The 20,246-nt window shown below is 43.0% G+C and overlaps 1 protein-coding gene across 23 annotated transcripts in view; it reads right to left on the bottom strand.

Moving 5' to 3' along the window:
* KCNMA1 (potassium large conductance calcium-activated channel, subfamily M, alpha member 1) overlaps window positions 1-20,246 on the bottom strand; it is a 1,059,824-nt gene that overhangs the window by 351,361 nt on the left and 688,217 nt on the right. For all 23 annotated transcript variants that reach the window (XM_006887494.1, XM_006887495.1, XM_006887496.1 and 20 more), the window contains one exon: window positions 4,255-4,330. In XM_006887494.1, the coding sequence (XP_006887556.1) occupies window positions 4,255-4,330 (76 nt within the window). The remainder of the gene's footprint in view (window positions 1-4,254; window positions 4,331-20,246) is intronic.

Genomic DNA, 20,246 nt, shown 5'->3' with positions numbered 1-20,246 from the left:
GGAGAGAGTAGAGGCAAGCCCGACATGCTGCAAACATCAGGCCTTCCAGGTCCCCCATCTGTACTGAGGCTGCAGAGAAGGGAGAAGCCAAGATGAGGCAGGCCCTAAAAAGAGAGGGGCCCAGAGCGGGGCTCCAAAGCCCACAGAGTTCTTGAAAGTACATGATGTTTTAATCCACAGCTCATGATCTAGCCCATGTCTTTCTATCCAAACCTCTTCTCCTTCACACCAACCTCCAGATGCAGAATGGCTCACAGTCTCCAGGGGCCACATTTTCACACTGATGTGCCTTGTGGACAAGCCACAGGTGCAAATTCCCTGATCACATTGCCCTCTTGCTCCCTCACATTTTCACCCCTCTGTCCCCAAGCCCCTTGTTTTCTACAAAATTTTCTAAAACACCCCCTTTGCTTGAGAGGATCCTTAACCTGCCCCTCATTTCAAACAGAGCCTTGCTTAATGCCCTTCTCTGCACCGTGTAACCCTGTGTGCACCTGACAGACCAATCACACTCCTTCTGGTCAGGCTGAGCAGGGGCTGGTGAACTTGATCTAAAATCTCATCTTGTCACTTGCCTCAGTGCCGACCAACCAAGTAGTCCCCTTCAACTTCACTAAATAATAGAATCACCTCGTATGAACATAGCAAGAGGGATTTGGAAAACCAAGCTGCGAGATTACAAAACAGCCCCTGACAGCAGAAGGAGCGTGATTTGATAAGCAATAGGTGCTGGGGAAATGCTGCTTAGAGTGGGATCCCAGACTCCTGAGTGGTTTGCAGCTTCACGTTTCTCTAGAGGGCACTCTCTCCAGGACCTTGTTCCTTCCTGGGCTGCTTCAGCTTTCTCCCTGACATGCTGGGAGAATAAAGCACCCATAAATGTAGTTTGGAATCTCATGTTTGAAGCAGTTGAATTCTAGAAGGTAGGTTCTCTTGTTTTGGTGAGGCTCTGGGGTGGACTGTTTAGTTGGGTTTTTTCTTTCATTCACAATTGTGTATGAGCTGATTGGATTTGCCAGATTAAGCTAAAAATAAGCTGTGGGTTGGAAGTCTCTTGTTTATAGTCAACCAGGACCTGTTAGGTGGACCTTGTATTTAAAAGGCGGTTGGACCCTGACTAAGTCTCCAGTTTGTAGGCTCATGTGTGAAGCGGGTGTATTCTGAAAGGTGGGTTCTCTTGTTTTTGTGAGGGTTGAGTGTGGACTATTTGGTTGGGTTTGGGGGTTGGTTTTTTTGTGTTTTGTTTTATGGTGGTTTTTTGTTTTGTTTTGTTGTTTTCTGTTTACAATCGTGTGAGCTGACTGGATTTGTCTGGTTTAGCTAACAATGAGCTATGGGCTGGAAGCCTCTTCTTTAGAGTTAGCCAGGACCTGGGGGGCGGGGGGGGGCTTGCATTTAAAAAGCAGGTGGGCCCTCAGGTCTGGTGTTAATTGTGCTTGGGATGAACATTATTCTAAGTTATACAGCACTAGTTTATCAATTTGCTGTACTGAAGTAACCTGGAGTTGCTGTTATGCTGAACGTTGTGCTCCTAGTGTGTCAAGTGCCATAATGGTTACCCATTATGGTTAGTGTTTGGTGGAGCTTCTAGATTGAGACAGGCTTGGAAGCAGGAGTGGAAGCCACGCCCTAAACAACAGGCGTCTGGAAACTCTATGAATGTAGAGAAATGACGATAGTTATAGAACAGGGCTTAGATCTTTTGTTCATAGGGTCGCTATGAGTCATGCTAAACTTGATAGCACCTAAGAACAAAAACAACAGAACAAATGTGGTTATCAGGGATAGCCGCAACATCCCCTGGATTCAAAGGAAAGGAATCAAAGTGTCCATGTTGCTCTGTACCATCAAGTCAACATCAACCTATAGCAGACCCACCAGGAGATTTTCAAAGGCAGTTAATTGCAGGGGAGAAAACTGCCAATCTTTTTCCCTACAGAGCAGCTGGTGGATTCAAACCATGTGGCTTTGGGATGCAGCACAGCTTCTTGCCAGTAGGCCACCAGAGCCCTGATGTTGTAGTTATGAGGGCACTGTTCACAGGGATAGCTGCGAAATCCCCTGTATTCAAGGGAGAAGAATCTAGTTTTCCACGGGATAAGAAATTAGTGAGTGTCATAAGTTGAACTTTATCTCTCCAAAATACGTGTCACCCTGTCTGGGCCAGGATTTTCAGTTGTTATGCAGTTTTGCAGTGATGTGATTCGTTAATTACAGGACGGTGTAACCAACCCTTTGGTGTGACCAGCCAGTCCATGGTAAGGGAGTGAGGCTAGGACACATACCCTAACTCAGGTCACAGACCGCCTGGCATAAGTTTTCCAGAGAGTGGCCTGCGTCACCTTTTATGCTACAGGAGATGAAATCAAAGAGAAGTGATGGGGAAGTTGCGAAGTAGACAAGATAGAAGAGTCAGGAGTGGAGTGTATCTATTAGACCTGTGGGGGCCCTTGTGCTGACAGTGTCCCAGACACAGGGCAACAGATGCCAAGACACACTGGGGACAAGGGAGGAAAGAAGCTTCCTGATAGAAATGGAGGCAACAAAGAGAAAAAAACCTTCCCCTAGAGCTGGGATCCTGAATTCAGACTCCGCGCTGCCTAAACTGTGAGCAAATGCATTCCTATTAAAGTTGAATGACCAGAAAGGATAGTGTGTTCAGATGGCCCATCATTCTCTAGAGTCCTTAAAGGAACCTGTGGTATAAAAGGAAGGGAAGGATATGGGGTGCTCCAAATTATACCTCAGAGTAACCTAAATGCTGATTTAAATGTTAATGTTAACTTCTTTAAATGCTTAGACTAGCTGCCACCTGCCCTCTCATTTAGGAAGTAAAATCAAAAGAGAGAAACTATTCCATACCAGAGCACTACACTAGTAGGACAAAGTAAGCATGACACGAGGCCTTCCCTTTTCAAATGTACATTAAAGAGGACAGCACAGAGATAAGAGAGAGCCAAAGTGGTGGTCACGGCTTGGCTGCTATATTAAATTACTAGAGTACCAGGAGCCCAGTGCATAGAGTACTATATATACTATATATTAATAACATCACAGACAATTCCATAGAGGCCCCATTGATTCTGACCTCAGGGTAATAAGCTTGGACGTGTGTCTGGACACACTAGAAAATACTCTGATGACATCAGGATTGTTTTAACTTGGCTAACAGGAAGTGAATTTACTTCACCATCACATATTAAACAAAACAAAAACACTACACCTAACATGAGGTGGGGGGGAAAGGTAGGTTAGTACTGGATGTGTCAGGTTCCGGAGTCTGAGGACCGGCTTTACCTAAACAACCACAGAATTGGAGCTCTGCGAAACGCAGCTACGTCAACTGTAAACAGCCAAGTACTGAGGTATCCTGTTTTTTAAGCGTCTATCAGCCATGTTACAGCCAAGAAAAGAGGAAACGGAACACTGGGAGTGAGTTTCTTAAGTGTAATTTCCTGTGAGAGAAATTTATGACTTGTACTTATTCTCCATTAGAGTCCGTCCAAGCTCTTTTCTTACTTTATTCATCACGCCAGCGCTGGTTTCAGGCCAGCCCCATGCACCAGCAGGTCATCAGGAAAGAGACCCTCTCGAGGATTCTCCCTCTTGGCCCAGTTGTGTTTTCCAGATCATAACACAGTTAACAGGAGCCGTCATGGTGTCTGCAGTGGGAGCTTTTTAGGTTTTCCCCAAAAGGCAATTCACAGAGCACACCCCAGGGGCTCCATTGGATATAAAATGAACATCTAAAATGTACTTTGAAATGAAATGATTTTCTGTTTGCTGTATGAGGTTTGTGATTGCCTGGCAAAAGAGCATTGCTTCTATTGCTTTTACGGCCAGGTTCAATTTCTTATTTAGTGATGTAATAAAGGCTCGATTTAAAGTCTGGCAGCAAGGACTCCCCAATCAATGAGCAAGTCTATCTCTCATCTGCTGTGTCCACATTATGCGCACGCCATGGCTGAACCACAAGCAGCCTGCACGGGCCCCAAACAGCATCACCCTTCTCTTCACAGGCGCCCTGACCTCCCACCTGCATGGCCAGCTCTTACTCTTTGCCCACTGTTCCCAGGGCCCTGAAGAAGAGAGCAGGTTCAACCCCCAGATTGCCACTTCCTATTCAATCTCAGGTCACTGTTGCTGATAATAGCAGAGCCCTAGTTTTACTAAGATCGACATAAACACAGCAGATGACTAAAGCTGGTGCTGGGAAGTGGGGTGAAAACAAACACCCAGAGAGACCCACCTTACCTTGTTTTAAGGATATTCAGAAACTGCAAGATTTCTGAAAACTGTATCAGCCTGAGAGCTCTTAAAAATCTCAAACCTAGAAAGGAAACAAAAAAGAGATGTTATTTTTAACACCAGGCGGCACTGTGTGCATCAGTTGTTTGATCTGCAGCTGCCAGTGCTGATGAGAAGAGAAGGTCCTGTAGGACAGAGGTGAGCTTTTGGTGTGTGTCTTGGCAAATTTAATCTGAAGCTGGTAAATGGACCAATTAAAGGTAGTCTGTCTGGACCTACTACAAAAGGCCGGGTGGGGATAACCCCGTTTCCTGCAAATCCTCGATCATCTGTCTGTGATTGCAAGAACTATTTCTAAATTATCTCATTTTCTGGGTGGATTTCTTCTCTGGAGAATCCAGGGCGCAATGATGGCTCAGAGTAACCCCTGGGCTAAGAGCAGATTAAGCACAAGCAATTGCAGTGGGAAGGGGATATTGATGAAATGAAAAGGCCTGTGCACTAACCGCACAGGCCAACCCACATTCATGAAGTTCACGGCTGCATGCTGATTTACTTCTCAGTGTAGCACGTACACTGAGAAGTAATCTCAGAAAGTAAGGAAAAGGTAAGAAAAAAAGATGAAACTTAAACTAGAACTGGAACAGCGATCACATAGATCCAGCCAGTGAATACAATATGCCCCAGAGAAAAACACAAACAACAAACAAAGACTCCCGGGCAGACCAGAGCAAAAGAGAAAAGAATTTTCAAGATCTGAAAAACTTGCAATTAGAGGATAATATTGATTACCTACTTTTAGAGACTAAGAAGTATCTGACCTTTCTTCCCTACCTACCCCCCCAATTTCAGAAATTACATCTATTAATATCACAAACCTCTGATATTAAAATATATCTATGAACATCAGCAGAAGAAGGACAGACAAACTCCTCCTTCGCAATTTACTGCCTCTGAAGACCTACTAGAGAGTCAGCTATGGGTTGGTTCCAACTCCAGGGCACACAACAACACAACAAGGGAGAGAATCATAAGTTGCCATTAACGAAAATAATAATATTACTTTCTATGACATTAAACTCTGGTGCCTTAGTGGTAAGGAGTTGCTCTGCCAACTCGTGCCAAAGGCACGTGTTTGAATCCACCTACTCCAAGGGAGAAAGGTGGGCAATTTCTTTCTGTGTGATTTAAAGTAAAGAAGCTGGAAGATCAGCTATAAATTGGTTCCAACATAATGATACAGCTGTGGATTCGAACAGAGTATCTTTGGATCGACAGCACAGATCCTTACCACTAGGCCACCAGAGCTGTTTAATTTGGACAAAAATTTTCCAAAGATGTTCTCTAACCTAGAAATCAAATCCATTCTTGTCAATTCTAATGCATTGCAACCCTCCATGGAGTTTCTGAGACCCCAAATCTTAATGGCAAGGGGCCACCTCATCTTTCTCCCAAATGACAGTGGGTCGATTTGAACTGCTGACTTTTTAGTTAGCAACCCAACACTTGGCCTAGAGCTATTAAACCAGACTCTAGGGGAGAGGGGCGAGGGCAAATGTCTTTTTCATAAATTCTGGGGCTGGTCCCAACTATCTAAGCACCATTTAGACTGGCAATCTCTTTAGTTGACCCCATCCTTTGTTGTCTACTGCTAAGATAAAATTACAAATTTACAATACATTTAGAAATCAGAGGTGGAAAAAAGACTAGTAACTAGCACTGAAACAAAATATAAATGACCAAAACGTAGAAATGGATTTCTTTTTCTTTCCAAAGAATGACATTTCATTTAGAATTATTTCTTTATGGTTGGAGCTCTGAGGGTAGTTTGTTATGTGTTATGCCACTAACTTAAAAAGTTAGCAGCTAGACCTCTTACCCATCCCAGCACCCCAGCTGCTTGGGGAGAAGGGGGGGACTTGGGCAGCCTCCTGTGGAAATTCACAGTCTGTAGGGGTTACTATGAGCTGGAAAACAACTCAACGGCGATGATATCTGTGTTTTTGGTTTATTTACAATTTGCTGTATATGCAAGTGAATTACAAAAATAAAACAGAATACACCACAACAAGATAAAGGTAAATAATCCAAGTGAAAAATGGGCACAGGCTATGAACAGACACTTCACCAAAGAAGACATCCAGAAGGCTAACAAGCATATGAAAAAATGTTCAAACTCCCTAGCTCTAAGAGATGCAAATTAATACAACTATGAGATATCTATCATCTCACCCCAGTCAGAATAGCAAAATTTAACAGAACAGCAAACAACAAATGCTGGCGAGGTTGTGGAGAAACTGGGACCCTTAATCACTGTTGGTGGAAGTGTAAAATGGTGCAACCACTGTGGAAGGTGATATGGCAGTTTCTCAAAAAGCTGCAAATAGAGATACCATTTGACCCAGCAATTCCACTCACTACTGGGAATATACCCCAAAGAGATCATAAATGACATTCAAGCAGATACATGCACACCCATGTTTACTGCGGCTTTTGTTCACAATAGCAAGGAGATGAAAACAACCTAAGTGCCCATCAACAAACAAATGGATAGAGAAGCTGTGGTATATTCACACAATAGAATACTACACAGCATTGAAAAACAAGGAACTCATGCAATATTATTCAAATTGGGTGACCCTGAAGGACATTATACTGAGTGAAGTATCTCAGTCACAAAAGGACAAATACTGCATGGTGCCACTCACTGTTGTAAAACAGGACTGACCTCGGGGTTTGGGAGAGACTGAGAAAGATGGGTTCAATAATGTATACTACATTGAAACAGATGAGGGAGAAAACTGTTTAAAAGGAATATGTGATTAGGTATTTCTGTCATGACAGGAGTCCAGAGCAAAGGTTGTATAGTGGAGTGGACCTGAGGGGAGAGTTGTAAAACAATGAAAGAATTTTTCCTTTACTTTTCCAAGAGGGTACTGGGGGGGGAGGGTTGGGAGGGGAGGAAAGTGCAACAATGAATGAATGGAAATCCAGTCTCTGTAAATTTTCATTGAAGTTAACAATAAATTTTTGAAAAGAGAGAGAGAAGGGGAAAAAAATAAAAAAAATAAAATAGAAGAAAATGTTTTCTGTTGTTATTAGCTGTCATCAAGTTGAGTATGGCTCCTAGTGACACTATAAACAGCAGCCCTGAACTCTGCCCTATTCCGGGCCGTCCTCAACATCCTTGACGCACTTCAGCCCATTGCTGCAGAGGGAAAAAGAAAGGCAATATGCCACCACAGCACTAGATCTGAGCCCCATCTCAGCAAAAGTATGCTGGGAACACCCCAAGATTAAAGTGCACAAAGGGAAAAACTGGTTCTCTGGTGCATAGCTCTGCCCAGGAGGAGACAGGGAGATGCTCCCCACCAAGGTAACCCACGATGATGCAAGAGCCACGTTCTTATCGGGGAGCAACAATACACTTGGCTTATGACTGTCTTGCCTTGACCACCTTCATGACACTGGATCTTAATTAACTCACATGAGGAGAAGTAATGATCCATTTCTCTAAATGCCATCCTGAGATCAGGCTAGATTCTCTTGGGAAATGGTGGCCAGATTCATCCTTAAAGTGACTCTCCTCAGCTTCCTATTGCTTTCTACCTTTGGTCTATTTTCGATAGTGTCACCAGAATGAATGTGTTAAAAGGTAAAATGGACCACGAAACTCCTCTACTAAAAAATGTCAAAGTTCTCAAAGGACTAGATGGAGCTGCACCATCACCTACTCTCCCCACCCTGCACCCATTTCCTTTAGTCTACTTTTTGCTTCCTCCTCTTCTTACCTTCACCCATCTCACTGTTGTCCTCATTAATCCCTGAATATGCAGCCGAGCTCCTGCCTCAGGACCTTGACACAGGCTAGTCCCTCTGCCTGAACTACTCTTTCTCAAGGTGGCACCATGATTCTCTCCCTCATCATGCGTTTAATCAACTAACACTTTCCAGAGAGGCTCAGCCTGGTCACCCCTCTGAAAGGGCAACTCCCCCTTCGCCACCTTGGAGCTCTTCATTCCCTTCACATGGTTTACTATCTTCTTAGCATGACATTCCAGTGTCCTATTTATGCAATAGTTTGAACTTCTATCTCCTTATCCAAAATGTCAGCTGCACGAGGGAAGGAGGGTCTGACGCCTCTTTAGTTCTTGGCTGTATTTCCAGTTCCTGAAACATGCCTGACATAAGATGGCTAGATGCTCTGGAAATACTGTTGAATAGAATGAATGAATCAGACTCTTGAGCATTTGGACCACCCTGACTAAAATATGAGAAAATAAATTTATCACAAACACAAAAGAATGGCTAAATATTAGTAAACCTACCATCCAACCTAATTGTATCTAAAAAATATATGAAAGAGGAAAATCCATGATATCAGCTTAGCTTTTTGTAACTGTCAATATTCATTTCACTTAAAATAACTTTAGTACCTCACATTACAAAGTGATTTCCTTAATACGAGTTTTCAAACCAAGAGATAGTAACATATTTAACTGAGTCATTAGATACAATCTAATTAACATTAGGGCTAGAAAATGATAGCCACTTCACAGTGTTTGTTCTCATCAATATAATAAGAATAAAAAAGGAAAATGAGGTCTGACTAGGAGACTAAAGCGGATGGGCTTTTGGTAGGTGGAAGCAGGGGAGCTGGTAAAGGAAATGTTAGCATTTCCAGATAACAGGGGAATGTGCCTTCCTGGCAAGGATGGTGAAACTTCATCTCTCATCCTTGGGGCATGTTGTCAGGAAGGGCTAGTTCGTGGAAAAAGACATCATGCTGGAAAAGGTGAAAAGTCTGTGAAAGGGAGGAAGACCCTCAATAAGACTGACTTGCACCGTGACTGTAATAATAGGCAGTGCCAATCAGAGATCCTGGATGGCAAAGGAGAGGGCAAAGCTCTGATCTGTTGTTTAAAGGGTCACAAGGAATTGCAGTTGACACAGTGGCACCTAACAAAAACAATCTTAACACTTTAGGGTAGGACCTAAATCTAAACACTCCTGTGTGATAAGAAAGCCAGAACAGACAAAGAGACCCACACATAGGAGAACAGAGAGGACACTGAGCATTTTACACAAGCAAGGAACACCAAGGCTCCAGCAGATTCCAGAAACCAGAGACCTCTCCAGAGTTCTAAAGAGCAATGATGTTAGTCTAGAGACTAAGGTGTGCCTGATTCAGACCATAGTCTCAAAATTACTTCCCCATGTTTACATCAGAGATCTGGACAATGACTAAGGCTGACAGAAAAAAAATGCCTTTGAGTTGTGTTGAGCTGGAGAAGAGTATTGAACATACCACGGATTGCCAAGAGAACCAACAGGTCTGTCCTAGAGAGGGTCAAACCAAGTTGAAAGCAAGGATTTTGAAGCTCTGTCGCACATATTTTGGGTATGTTTCCAGGAGGGACCAGTCTGTAGAGAAGGACATCATGCTTGGAAAAGTGGAGGGATAGTGCAGAAAAAGGAGACCCCAGATGAGAAGGATTGACATAGTAACTGGGGTAATAGAGGTAAATGTGTCAGAGGCAGAGAGATTGACTCAGTATAGGGTAGGCTTCAGAGATGTTGTGCATAGAGTTGCTATAAGTTGCAGGTGACTTGAAGACACATGACAGCAACAACAATGTCAAATGTATCTAAAATATATCACTGGTTGATAGGTAAAAAAAATCATGTCAAGCACACCATCAATTAACAAATATAAGTTGCTTTTGCTGCAATTAAAACATCACAAATTAAACAAAAACTGAAAAAGCACTATCTTTATTCTACCTGTTCTGTAATTGTTATGTGCCGTCAAGTTGAGTATAATTCATAGTGACCGTATGAACAACGGACATGAATCCTCACCATTCCTGAAACATTTGAGCCCAAGACTGCAGTCACCATGTCAATCCATCTCATTGGTGGTCTTCCTCTCTTTCACTGAATCTCTACCCTTCCCAGCATGATATCCCTTTCCAAAGACAAGACTCTTCTAGCTACATGTTTAAAAGATGAAAGACAAAGCTTTGCTATCCTTACCTTCAAGGTAAGGATACAGCTGCACCTGTTCAAAGATATATCTGTTAGTTCTTGTGGTAGTCCATGGGATATTCTGTGCTCTTCTCCAACACCACAACTCAAACATCAATTCTTCTACTGTCCTTACTGTCCAGCTCTCAGATGCATACATATTAAGTAATAGAAAAGACCATGGCCTGAATCAGCGTTCAAATTTACATCATTGCCCTTTAGTGCTTTGAAAAGGTTCCTGACAGAAGACTTGCCAAAAGCAGTGTATCTTCTTAGCTCAAGACTCCTAGTAGCAATGGTGTTGATCGTGGATCCAAGTAAGACAAAATCATTGCCACTTTGAATCCTTTCTTCATCTATCATGATGTTGCCGAGTGATAAGGACCTTCGTTTTCTTGATGTTGAAATGCAATCCATATGATAGTCCGTGATCTTTTGCAACAAGTGCCTCCTTTTCAGGAAGCAAGGTTGTGTCATCTGCATAACGCAGATTGTCGATGAGTATTCCTCTGATCCTGATGCCACATTCTTCTTCACAGTCTAGCTTCACCAATTATTTGCTCAGCATACAGAATCAATAGGTATGGAGAGAAGACACCAACTAGTAATGTATTTTCATTTACCCAGTAGTTGTTGTTAGAGGCCATGGTACAGTCAACAACAGATCAGAACCCTGTCCTCTCCTCCACCATCCTCACCTCTCCGTGCTCAATCCCACAGCTGCTGCAGTCACTGGATCATGCACTCTCCACCTTATTGAGGTTCTTCCTGTCATTTGCTAATTCCCACTTTCCCAAGCATAGTGTCTTTTCCAAGTACTGGTCCCTCCTTACAGCATGCTCACAATCTGTGAGCTCAAGTTTGTCATTCTTGCCTCTAAGGAGCATCCTGGTTGCATTTCCTCCAATCAGCCCTGCTTGTTCATTTGACTCCTCACCACTAAGCCACGAGAGGCAGTCCACACTCAGACTCAGTACTCTTCTCCAACACTGCAGCTCAAAGGCATCAGTTTTTCCTTATTCTGCATGCAACTTTCAGATGTTCATAAAGGAACTGAAAAAAAAAACATGACTTGGCTCAGGTGCACCCTAATCTTTAAATGGACACCACTGTTTTTCAGCATTTTGGTCCCTGACAGTATATTTTCCCAATGCAACACTCCTTTTCATTTCCTTTCTACTGGTACCATGAGTATTGATTGTGGATCCCAATAAAATTGAATCATTGACAATACAGGGCTCTGGTAACCTACTGTTAAGAAGCTGTGCTGTAATCCTGAAGGCATGTGGTTCGAATCCACCAACTGCTAGGTGGGAGAAGGATAGGCATGATTCCAACTCAGTGGTCCACAATAACAGCTAACAATCATAATATTGTCTACTCCATTTATGAGACTTTTTGTTTTCTTGATATTGATATGTAACTCATACTGAAGTGAAGTCATTGATCTTCTTCAGTAAGTGCTTTTTCACAAAAGGGTTGTATCATCTTCATTCTCCAGCACAGACAATGCCAAAGCGAAATAATGTTATCACTCCACAGTGGAAATATAAATTAGCACAACCTTTTCAGAAAGTAAATTAGCATTACACAACATGCCAATTCTATTTCTGTAAATATATGCTAAAAAATTAAAACAAAATACAGAAAAAATAACACATGGAAAAGATGTTCATTGAAAAATTATTCACTGAACAAGAAAAAAAGAAATATAGTTTAATATCTAAAAATAAATTCTTTAAATAGAAGTCAACTTCCTCAAGAGAAATTATACAAAAAATTATGTAATAAGAAAAACACGTATGATATAATATTCCTATAGATAAAAGTATAAAAATTACAATAAAATAAAAACAAGGAGGTTGTTGTGTTATGTGCCATCAAGTTGCCTGTGACTCATAGTGACCCTATGTTCAATAGCCCAAAACCCTGCTCTATCCTGTGCCAATCTTATTGTCTCTGACACACCTAACCCGTTACCTTAGTCACTGAGTCAATCCATCTCATCGAGGGTCTTCCTCTTTTGCATTGTCCCTCCACCTTCCCAAGTATGACATCCCTCTCCAACAACTGGTCCCTCCTGCCCAAAGTATGTCAGATGGAGCTTCAGAATCCTTGTCTCCAAGGAGCAGCCTGGTTTCACCTTCTCTAGGATGAATTGTTTGTTCTCCTAGTGGTCCATGGTATATATTCATTACTCTTCTCCAGCACCACATCTCAAGGAGTAGACATGTAAAATTATGGCAGTGGTTATTTTGGGGAAGCAAGATTTTGGATTTCTTTCATTTTCAAATTTTCTGGAATACTATGTTAAAAGTTCCACCTCAGTTATAATTTCATGCATTTTGTTGTTATTATTTGTGTGTACTGTTGAGCCAGAACCTACCCCCAGCGAGTTTTCAGAGACAATTAATCGCACAAGAGGACACCGCTCCTTTATCCACTGCTTCTTTATCCTCCTGAGCAGCTGATGGATTCAAACTGTGTGCCTTTGGGACTGCAGCACAGCTTCCTATCACTAGGCTGTGAGACCTCTCTTTGTTGTTATAATGCTGGCATAGACCCTGGGCTAATGCCAAAGGTTCAGTATCTTGGGACAAAGAGTAGGGACAGTTTTCAGAAGGTCAAACTTGATGCTCAGGGAATTAACAATCAAGTTATGGTCTCTCATATTCAAATGCATAAACTGTTAAATATGTCCAACTAGATAGGTTAAGGAATTTCAGCCACAGGAATAGAGATTGAGGAGGTTAGCAAAGTACGCCATTCACTTGACATTTCTGTTTTCCACAAACAAGATGCATGTAAGCAAAGACCCAAGAGACTTAAGATTAAGAAAGGGGCAAACCCAAGTGGACACAGCCAGTGGTGGAAAGCCAGCCAGGGTTTCCCAATTCACATGTTCCATACTCTTAAACCCTTAATCTTTAAATCCGAAAAGCTAAAAGTTTCCAATAAACCTTTGCCGGTTCCCACACAAATAGTCCTAAAGAGTGGTGATATTTGTAGCATCTGACAAGGCTATTGTCATCTGGCCCTGAAGCCTAGCAGATCAAATCAAGGGCAGGAGTTATAAGGGTAAGAGAGATCACGCAGCATACAACCCCTCACCAGGTAGTGCTCTGCACCCTGGGGCCAAATTCAGGCCCCACCTTCTTCACAGCCATGAGCACATGCTTCTCACCCTGAGGCATGGTTCCTGAGCCTGTTCTCACATACCCATAGCATTCTTTCTTGCAGGAGGAACCCTTGTTTTGTAAGCAATTTTGGCTTGCTTGACCTTTTACCATCCTTTCCCTTGATAACAATGCGGGTTGTTTCTCTACCTTGTTCCAGTCCCACTTCCTATTCTAAACACCAGTGTATCCCTAGTAAACATCAGTATCTGTTCAAACTGTTCAAGCTGCGATCCATTCATTCACTCCCTGACTCATTCATAAGTTCTGTGTGTGTGTACAAGTGTACCAGCCCTCTCTCTGCTCCAAACATTTCCATTTAGAACAGTAGTAAAGCCACATCATAAAGGGTTTTCCTTTGGATGGATGAGCCAGGTAGAGAAAAATGTTTGTCTGTAAAGTAAACAAAACACATTGCATTGCTTTTACTTCTTAAGTATAAACACTTCTTTTCATTCTCCATTGGCAGAACTTTGGTGAAAAACATAGTCCACACAAGTTTGAGCAAGAACCCTCAAGTCTTTCTGCTTCTCTTTTTATTTTCCCAGATCACAGGGTCCCCCCCCACCATGCCCACTTCCCAGAAGCAGTAAGAATTATTTTTTAAAAACATCAAACAAGTCATACAGCTTCCTTGTCACTAACAATAAAATTCAGATTCATGTTCTCTGGACAGAAACGACCTGGCGTCTGTCCATCCATATCACTGTTTTCATCCTCACCCTCTACACTGGTGTCCTTATTTCCTTATCATTCCATCCACTGTGTGTTCAAGCCTTTCCCTTCCGTTCTTGCCCCGCATGTCTGACTCCTCATCACTGTCCTCTCAGCTCAGTCACCACTGGACTCAGAAAATGTCTTTGGCCAACTGAGATGTGTGTCCTAAACCTTGTTTCTTCTCTATAATATTTATCCATCTACAATTATTTTCCCACCTATTGTGCTGGCTTGTGTGCTACTAAGAAGGTAGCTAAGTGGTAAGGAATTACACTGCCAAGCCAAAGGTATGCAGTTCGAATCCATCAGCTATACTCTGAGGGGGAAAATGGGCAATTTCCTCCTGCTTTCAGAGGCAGTTTTCAATTTACTGCCTCTGAAAACCCACATGAGGGTCAGCTAAGTGTCAGTTCCAACTCGGTGGTGTAAGGTCGCCGAGGAAGGACAGAACCCAGTGCTGGCCAAGAAAGATAGTTTATTGAGGAGAAACTGCCGCACTGGCTCTCAAGCAGAAGACCAGCCCCCACTAAGAGTTAGAGGAGAATTTTATATTTTCTTACAAGGGATTTGGAAAAGGGGATGCTTATAGCTGTTTCCTTTAAGATAGGAAACTCGGCTAGGGTCTCAGATAACGAAAAGAGGGGTAGGGTAGTTTCACAGAGAGAAAAAGCATAGCTACTGTTTCCTGTGACTGGATTCTGTCTGTAGCCATTCTGGGAGAGGAGCTAAAGGGCTCTGCAGCCCTAACAGACGGTACATAACAGCAGCAACAATGATACTGGAAGTTATGCCTCTGGTATTTTAAATAACAGCAGAGTCCCCATGGTAGACAGCTATTACTGGGACTTCCAGACTAACACACACAGAGAAGAAAGGCCTGGTGATATATTTCTAAAAATAGTCAATAAAAGCCTACAGGCCGTTTCAGAACATTATTGGGTCCAGAGCTAGAAGATGACGTTGGAAGGCGCTCAGTGCACAATCCCACAACAGCACTCGCTCATACAGCTGGGAAGGTGGAGTGGAACCTAGCAGCTTGCTGTTCTGCTGTGCACGGGGATGCCATGAGTACCATGAACCACCACCAAGCTGACCGAGAACAGCAACAACAAAGCCATCAGGCCTGCTTGTTCCAGTGTCCTTTCACCATAACTGCCGAACCAACTCTGCTGGAACAGGGACTCTCCGCCGCCACCCCACTGACCACATCAGGCATCTTCTAGAACAGTGATAACCAGAACATAGCAAGCACTCACGTATCATGAGCTGAACCAGTGAATTTATGATAAATTGCTTGGAGGGAAATGAGAACAATTTTGGAAACCGAGTTAAACCTGTGATTTCACTCATTGACTAAATTCTTACTTGGAAAATGGTCCAACTTCTCTTGGCTTATTAATCCCCCCTCCCATGCTGCTTTCTCTAGCTGCTCAATGGGAGCCCTCGATAACACGCGGTGTTCTAAGAACAAAGCAGCTCTGGGCATGGAGACAGGCTGCAATGGTCTACCCAGTGCACATGCTAAGGCACACACACTGTTATGTTCTAAATAGAGACAATGCAGATGTTTCAACTCAAAGAAGCCTTTTAGGGCATTTTTAATGTAAAGGATTGGGTGGGATTCACACTTAACTTGCTTGCTAGTTGGAACTCTGCTGTGCATTACTGTATAATAAGGAGCCTGGCTGCATAATGATTAAACAGCTGGCTACAGCTGAAGCCCAGGAGCCACTCGTCTGCTTCTGTGAAGATTATACCCTTGGAAACGATGAGACTGTTCTCAGTCCTATTGAGCCGCTATGTGTTGGAAGTGACTTGACCACAATGGGTTTCATTTGGTTTTAATTATATAATGTAGATTTGGGTCAAAGAGTACAGAAGAGGATGTGAGAAGGCTGTAGTATGAGTCCACAGAACAATTCCTTTTATCTCAAAGACCCTAGCTCTAATTCTCTAATGTCGAAGCGGCTCCATCCACAGCAAAATTTCTAAGCTGGGATCCAAAGAGACTAGAACTCATTCTCAGACGCTCATAGGACTGCTAACCTTTCTGGAAAGAAAATATTTCTTTTTCTAAGATGGGGAATTTTAGGTCCAGAAATGTAAATACATAAGCCATTAATTTTAAATTCCAATGCATTATGATGTCCAGATAAAACCAGATCCCTGTTGGAAAACAGCCGAAACAAGAAAATCTGAACTGAGAACTCTTCTTATCCTCTCTGCTGGGTAAGAATAATGGATGAAGTTCCACCGCAGACTAGCAAGACCACATTCACGCAGTCAGATGGAACCCTGGAAGAAAGCAAATGGACAAGGTGCAATTGCCCGAGGGGTGAAATACTGTCCCTGGCTTCAAATGCCTCTTCTAAAATGCTGACCTACTGGAAATGAGTGCCCTTTCACAAACAAAAGGATGCTGTCCTATTCACCAAACTCTTCTCCAACATTTCGAGACGCAGCCAGCAGCACGCTGCCATGAAAGCAGGGGCTTTGCGAGCCTGTCATACCAATCACTGCAGGGAAGGGCAGGCTTTGTGCACTGATGGTCACATCTTAGGTCTGGTAGATGACTCAGGGATGGGGAAATGGAGGGATGTCACCTTTCCAGTGGAAAGGTCCGCTGACCAGCACAGGGAGAAGAAAAGTTGTGACAGAGAGGACCTTACCCCATGCTGCACACACTCTGCTACAGGCCATCAAGGACTGCCAGAAGTTCTGGGGCTCCTCCTTCTCAGGGGCATGGGGCCCCGACTTCACCCGGTAGCCTTTGTGGAACAAATCGCCCAGGGACTTTCTGCGGCGCCAAGTGGGCCTGCAAACCTCTGTGCTGCTGCTGGGGGGTTGGTGGTACACCAAGATCTTGCTGGGGATCATGGTGGAGGCCGAGGGCTGGGCTGGCTGTGACTCCCTACAAAGCGGGAGTTCTGGGAGGCCCTGGAGGAGACCCACTGTCAACAGGTCCTACTCAATGAAGCTCCCACCAGCATATCTGCTGTCTCCTCTCCCACCAGCCCACTCTGGCCATCAGATGCTCGCAGCTACGTCAGAGAGGCGGTGAGCAGAGGGGCATTCTGATCCTGCATGTCCTACAAGCTTATCTAACTGCTTCATTCTGGAAATGATCACGTAAGCTGCTTTAGACATGATTTAGGGGGCTGCAAGCCAACAGGATTTTAATTCCTCAAATTAAAAAAAATACAGAAAAGGCTATAGGGGAGGCTGCTGTCTGGGGTTCATAGTATGGCCTCTTTTATTTCTAGCATTTTGCCTACCAATTGAGGACTCCTGGGGAGATCTCACTCATAAGATGTGATGACTAACTAGAGAAAGAATCCAAATAGCCCCTCTATCCAATGACCCTCCCACCACCAACAACCCCACATACACAGAGCTTCCACTAATCCTCCCTGGAGAAGGAGGTGGCAAACCTGCGGGACTTCCAGAGTCTCTGCTCTGGCTAGAGGGCATTCCCCACACTCTCTGTCCTCTGTGTCCATGTGCCCTGACCATCTCCTCTGTCCAGCCAGAGACCCACTAATGTTTCCACCTCCAGGGCACTGAGCATGAACATGTAGGGACAAACCCCAAAAATACAGGAACAGAGGACTATCTAATTTCTAAAGAAAAAAAGCATGGGGTATCCTGCACTGGGTGCTGGACCGCTAATCCAAAGATCAGGTGTCAAGTCCACATACTTCTCTACCAGAGAAACAGCATATCCTCCCATGAAGATTTATAGCCTTAGAAAACAAAGATTACAGCCTCAGAAACCCAAAGGTGGGTCAGGGAAAGGGTGCTATGTGTTGGGATCTATTTGACAGTTTTCTTTTTGTGGATACCCTCATGCAGTCTTCTAATAAAGCTGAAATTATTGTATTTTAATAGAAAATCACTTTGGTCTTTTCAGTGCACACTGGTGATTCATCAATCTGTGATGCATCGAACATCTATTTACTATGTGCCCAGCATCGTCTTCGTCCTGGGTATTCAGTGACTAATAGGCATAATATAAGACTAGCCTTCATAGAGTTTACTATCTAGTAAGAGACAATAAACTCAAGAGAGATGCAAGACATATTTGTTTGTTTGTTTGTTTTTCCATTTAGTTGTTAGGCATCTGAAAGTCAGGTTTATAGAAGAACTAATATCTTTAAGCTGTGGTGCTGGAGAAGAATATTGAACCTCCCATGGACTGATAAAGAACAAACAAGTCTCTGTTGGAGAAAGTGCAACCAGGTGTTCCTTAGAGGCAAAGTTGGTGAAACTTCATCTCATATGTTGTTGATGTTGTTATGTGCCGTCGAGTCACCTGCGACTCATAGCGACCCTATGTACAACAGCCCTACTTTGGGCATATTCTAAGGAATTATATTCATTTTTCCCTTGGAAAAAAGACATCATGCTTGGAAAAGTGGAGAGTCATCGGGAGACGTCAACAAGATGGATTGACGCAATGACTGTAGCAACAGGTCCAGAGCATACCAAAGATGGTGAGGAGACAGCGAGGCTTGAATGTGCTTTTTCATAGGGTAGCAATGAGTCATAGTCCACTGGATGGAATCTACTAATATCAACATCATAATTGCTATTAACAATGTGTGCAAACTGCTACAATGACAAAGTAGCTAACTGAGCAAGCTCATGTGGTATGGGGATGTGTGTGTGCAGTGGAAGGTGGTGTAATGTGAACTTTGGAGCTGCCTTCCTGCTGGAAGCCTCCAGGTGAAAGGAGGGCTGTGGTGAATGTGCTGTGTGAGTGTGAAGGACAGCATGAGAAATAGCAAGAAGAAAGCAAAGCAGCCTGTTCCTGACTTGAAGAAAACACAATGTATCTAGAGAGACAACTGATGGAAGACTGCTGATCTAGCACTTAAATTGTTGGGGACTGATGGGCAAAACCCCAGCTGCAGAGAGTAAGGAAGTACTGCAACAGACCATCTGCATAGTTGCCAACTAGATGAAAGGGGAAAGTCTCTTGAAAAAGACAATTTTCTCAAACTAGTACAAAATTAAATAGGCAATTAAATAGCCATATATCTGTTAAAGAAATTGAAGCTTCAATTAAAACATTTCCATAAATCATAATTCAGATCCAGAGGGTTTCTTCTTGAAGGAGTCTACAATCATCACAAGAGAAAAGTACACCAATCTTGTGCAAATTCTTTGAGAGAAGGGATGAAGATGAAACAAATCCCTACCTGAAGTTATTTTTCTTTGTTTTTAAGTTTTGATTTTGGATTATTTTATGATTCTGTCAAAGCTACAACACCAAAAGCTGACAAGGACATTATCAAATATACAGAAAGAAAGAAATCATAGACAAATATACCCCATCAACAAAGACACAACAAACCTTAACTGGAGGGCATTATGCTGAGTGAACTCAGTGTCAGAGGGACAAATACTCCATAAGATCATTACCGTAAAAATAGAAGAATGACTAGAAAAACATGTATGGATGTCCCAGGGAAGGGATGGGAGCAGAGGAGTGAGAGTGGGCAGAGGGGAAATCATAGGGTCACACAATCTGGTGAGTGGACGGAGGGTATAAGGGAAATGGGAAAGATCTGACAGAGATCTGAAAAGATGGGGTGACTGTGGGCATTGTTCAATGTGATTAATTTTATAAAACACAATGTATGAGAATGATTGCATGAAACACAATGTCAATGAAGGAAAGTGTGAAACACAATGTATATGAAATTTTGTATGCAAACCAACATAAAATAAAAATTTAAAAAAATATACACACACACACACACATTCTGGTGGCATGATGATAAGGAGCTGCACTGCCAATCCAAAGGCATGTGGTTCGAATCCACCAGCTGTTCCACGGAAGAAAAATGGACAGTTTCCTCCCATGTGATTTATTGCCTTTGAAAATCCACTCGAAGATAAACTATTTGTATGAGTATGTGTGTGCTGCCCTGCAAAATCAAGACAGGCAATCTCCTTCTGTGCAATTAACTGGCTCTGAAAACCTGCTGCAGGGTCAGCTATAGGTCAGTTCTGACTTGATGGTACACGACAACAACATCAAACTATATACATACACACACACACACACACACA

Source organism: Elephantulus edwardii, unplaced genomic scaffold, assembly GCF_000299155.1.
Source record: "Elephantulus edwardii isolate Elephantulus edwardi_28Jun2011 unplaced genomic scaffold, EleEdw1.0 scaffold00058, whole genome shotgun sequence".
NCBI lineage: Eukaryota > Metazoa > Chordata > Mammalia > Macroscelidea > Macroscelididae > Elephantulus > Elephantulus edwardii.
This window is presented reverse-complemented; position numbering and strand designations above follow the sequence as displayed.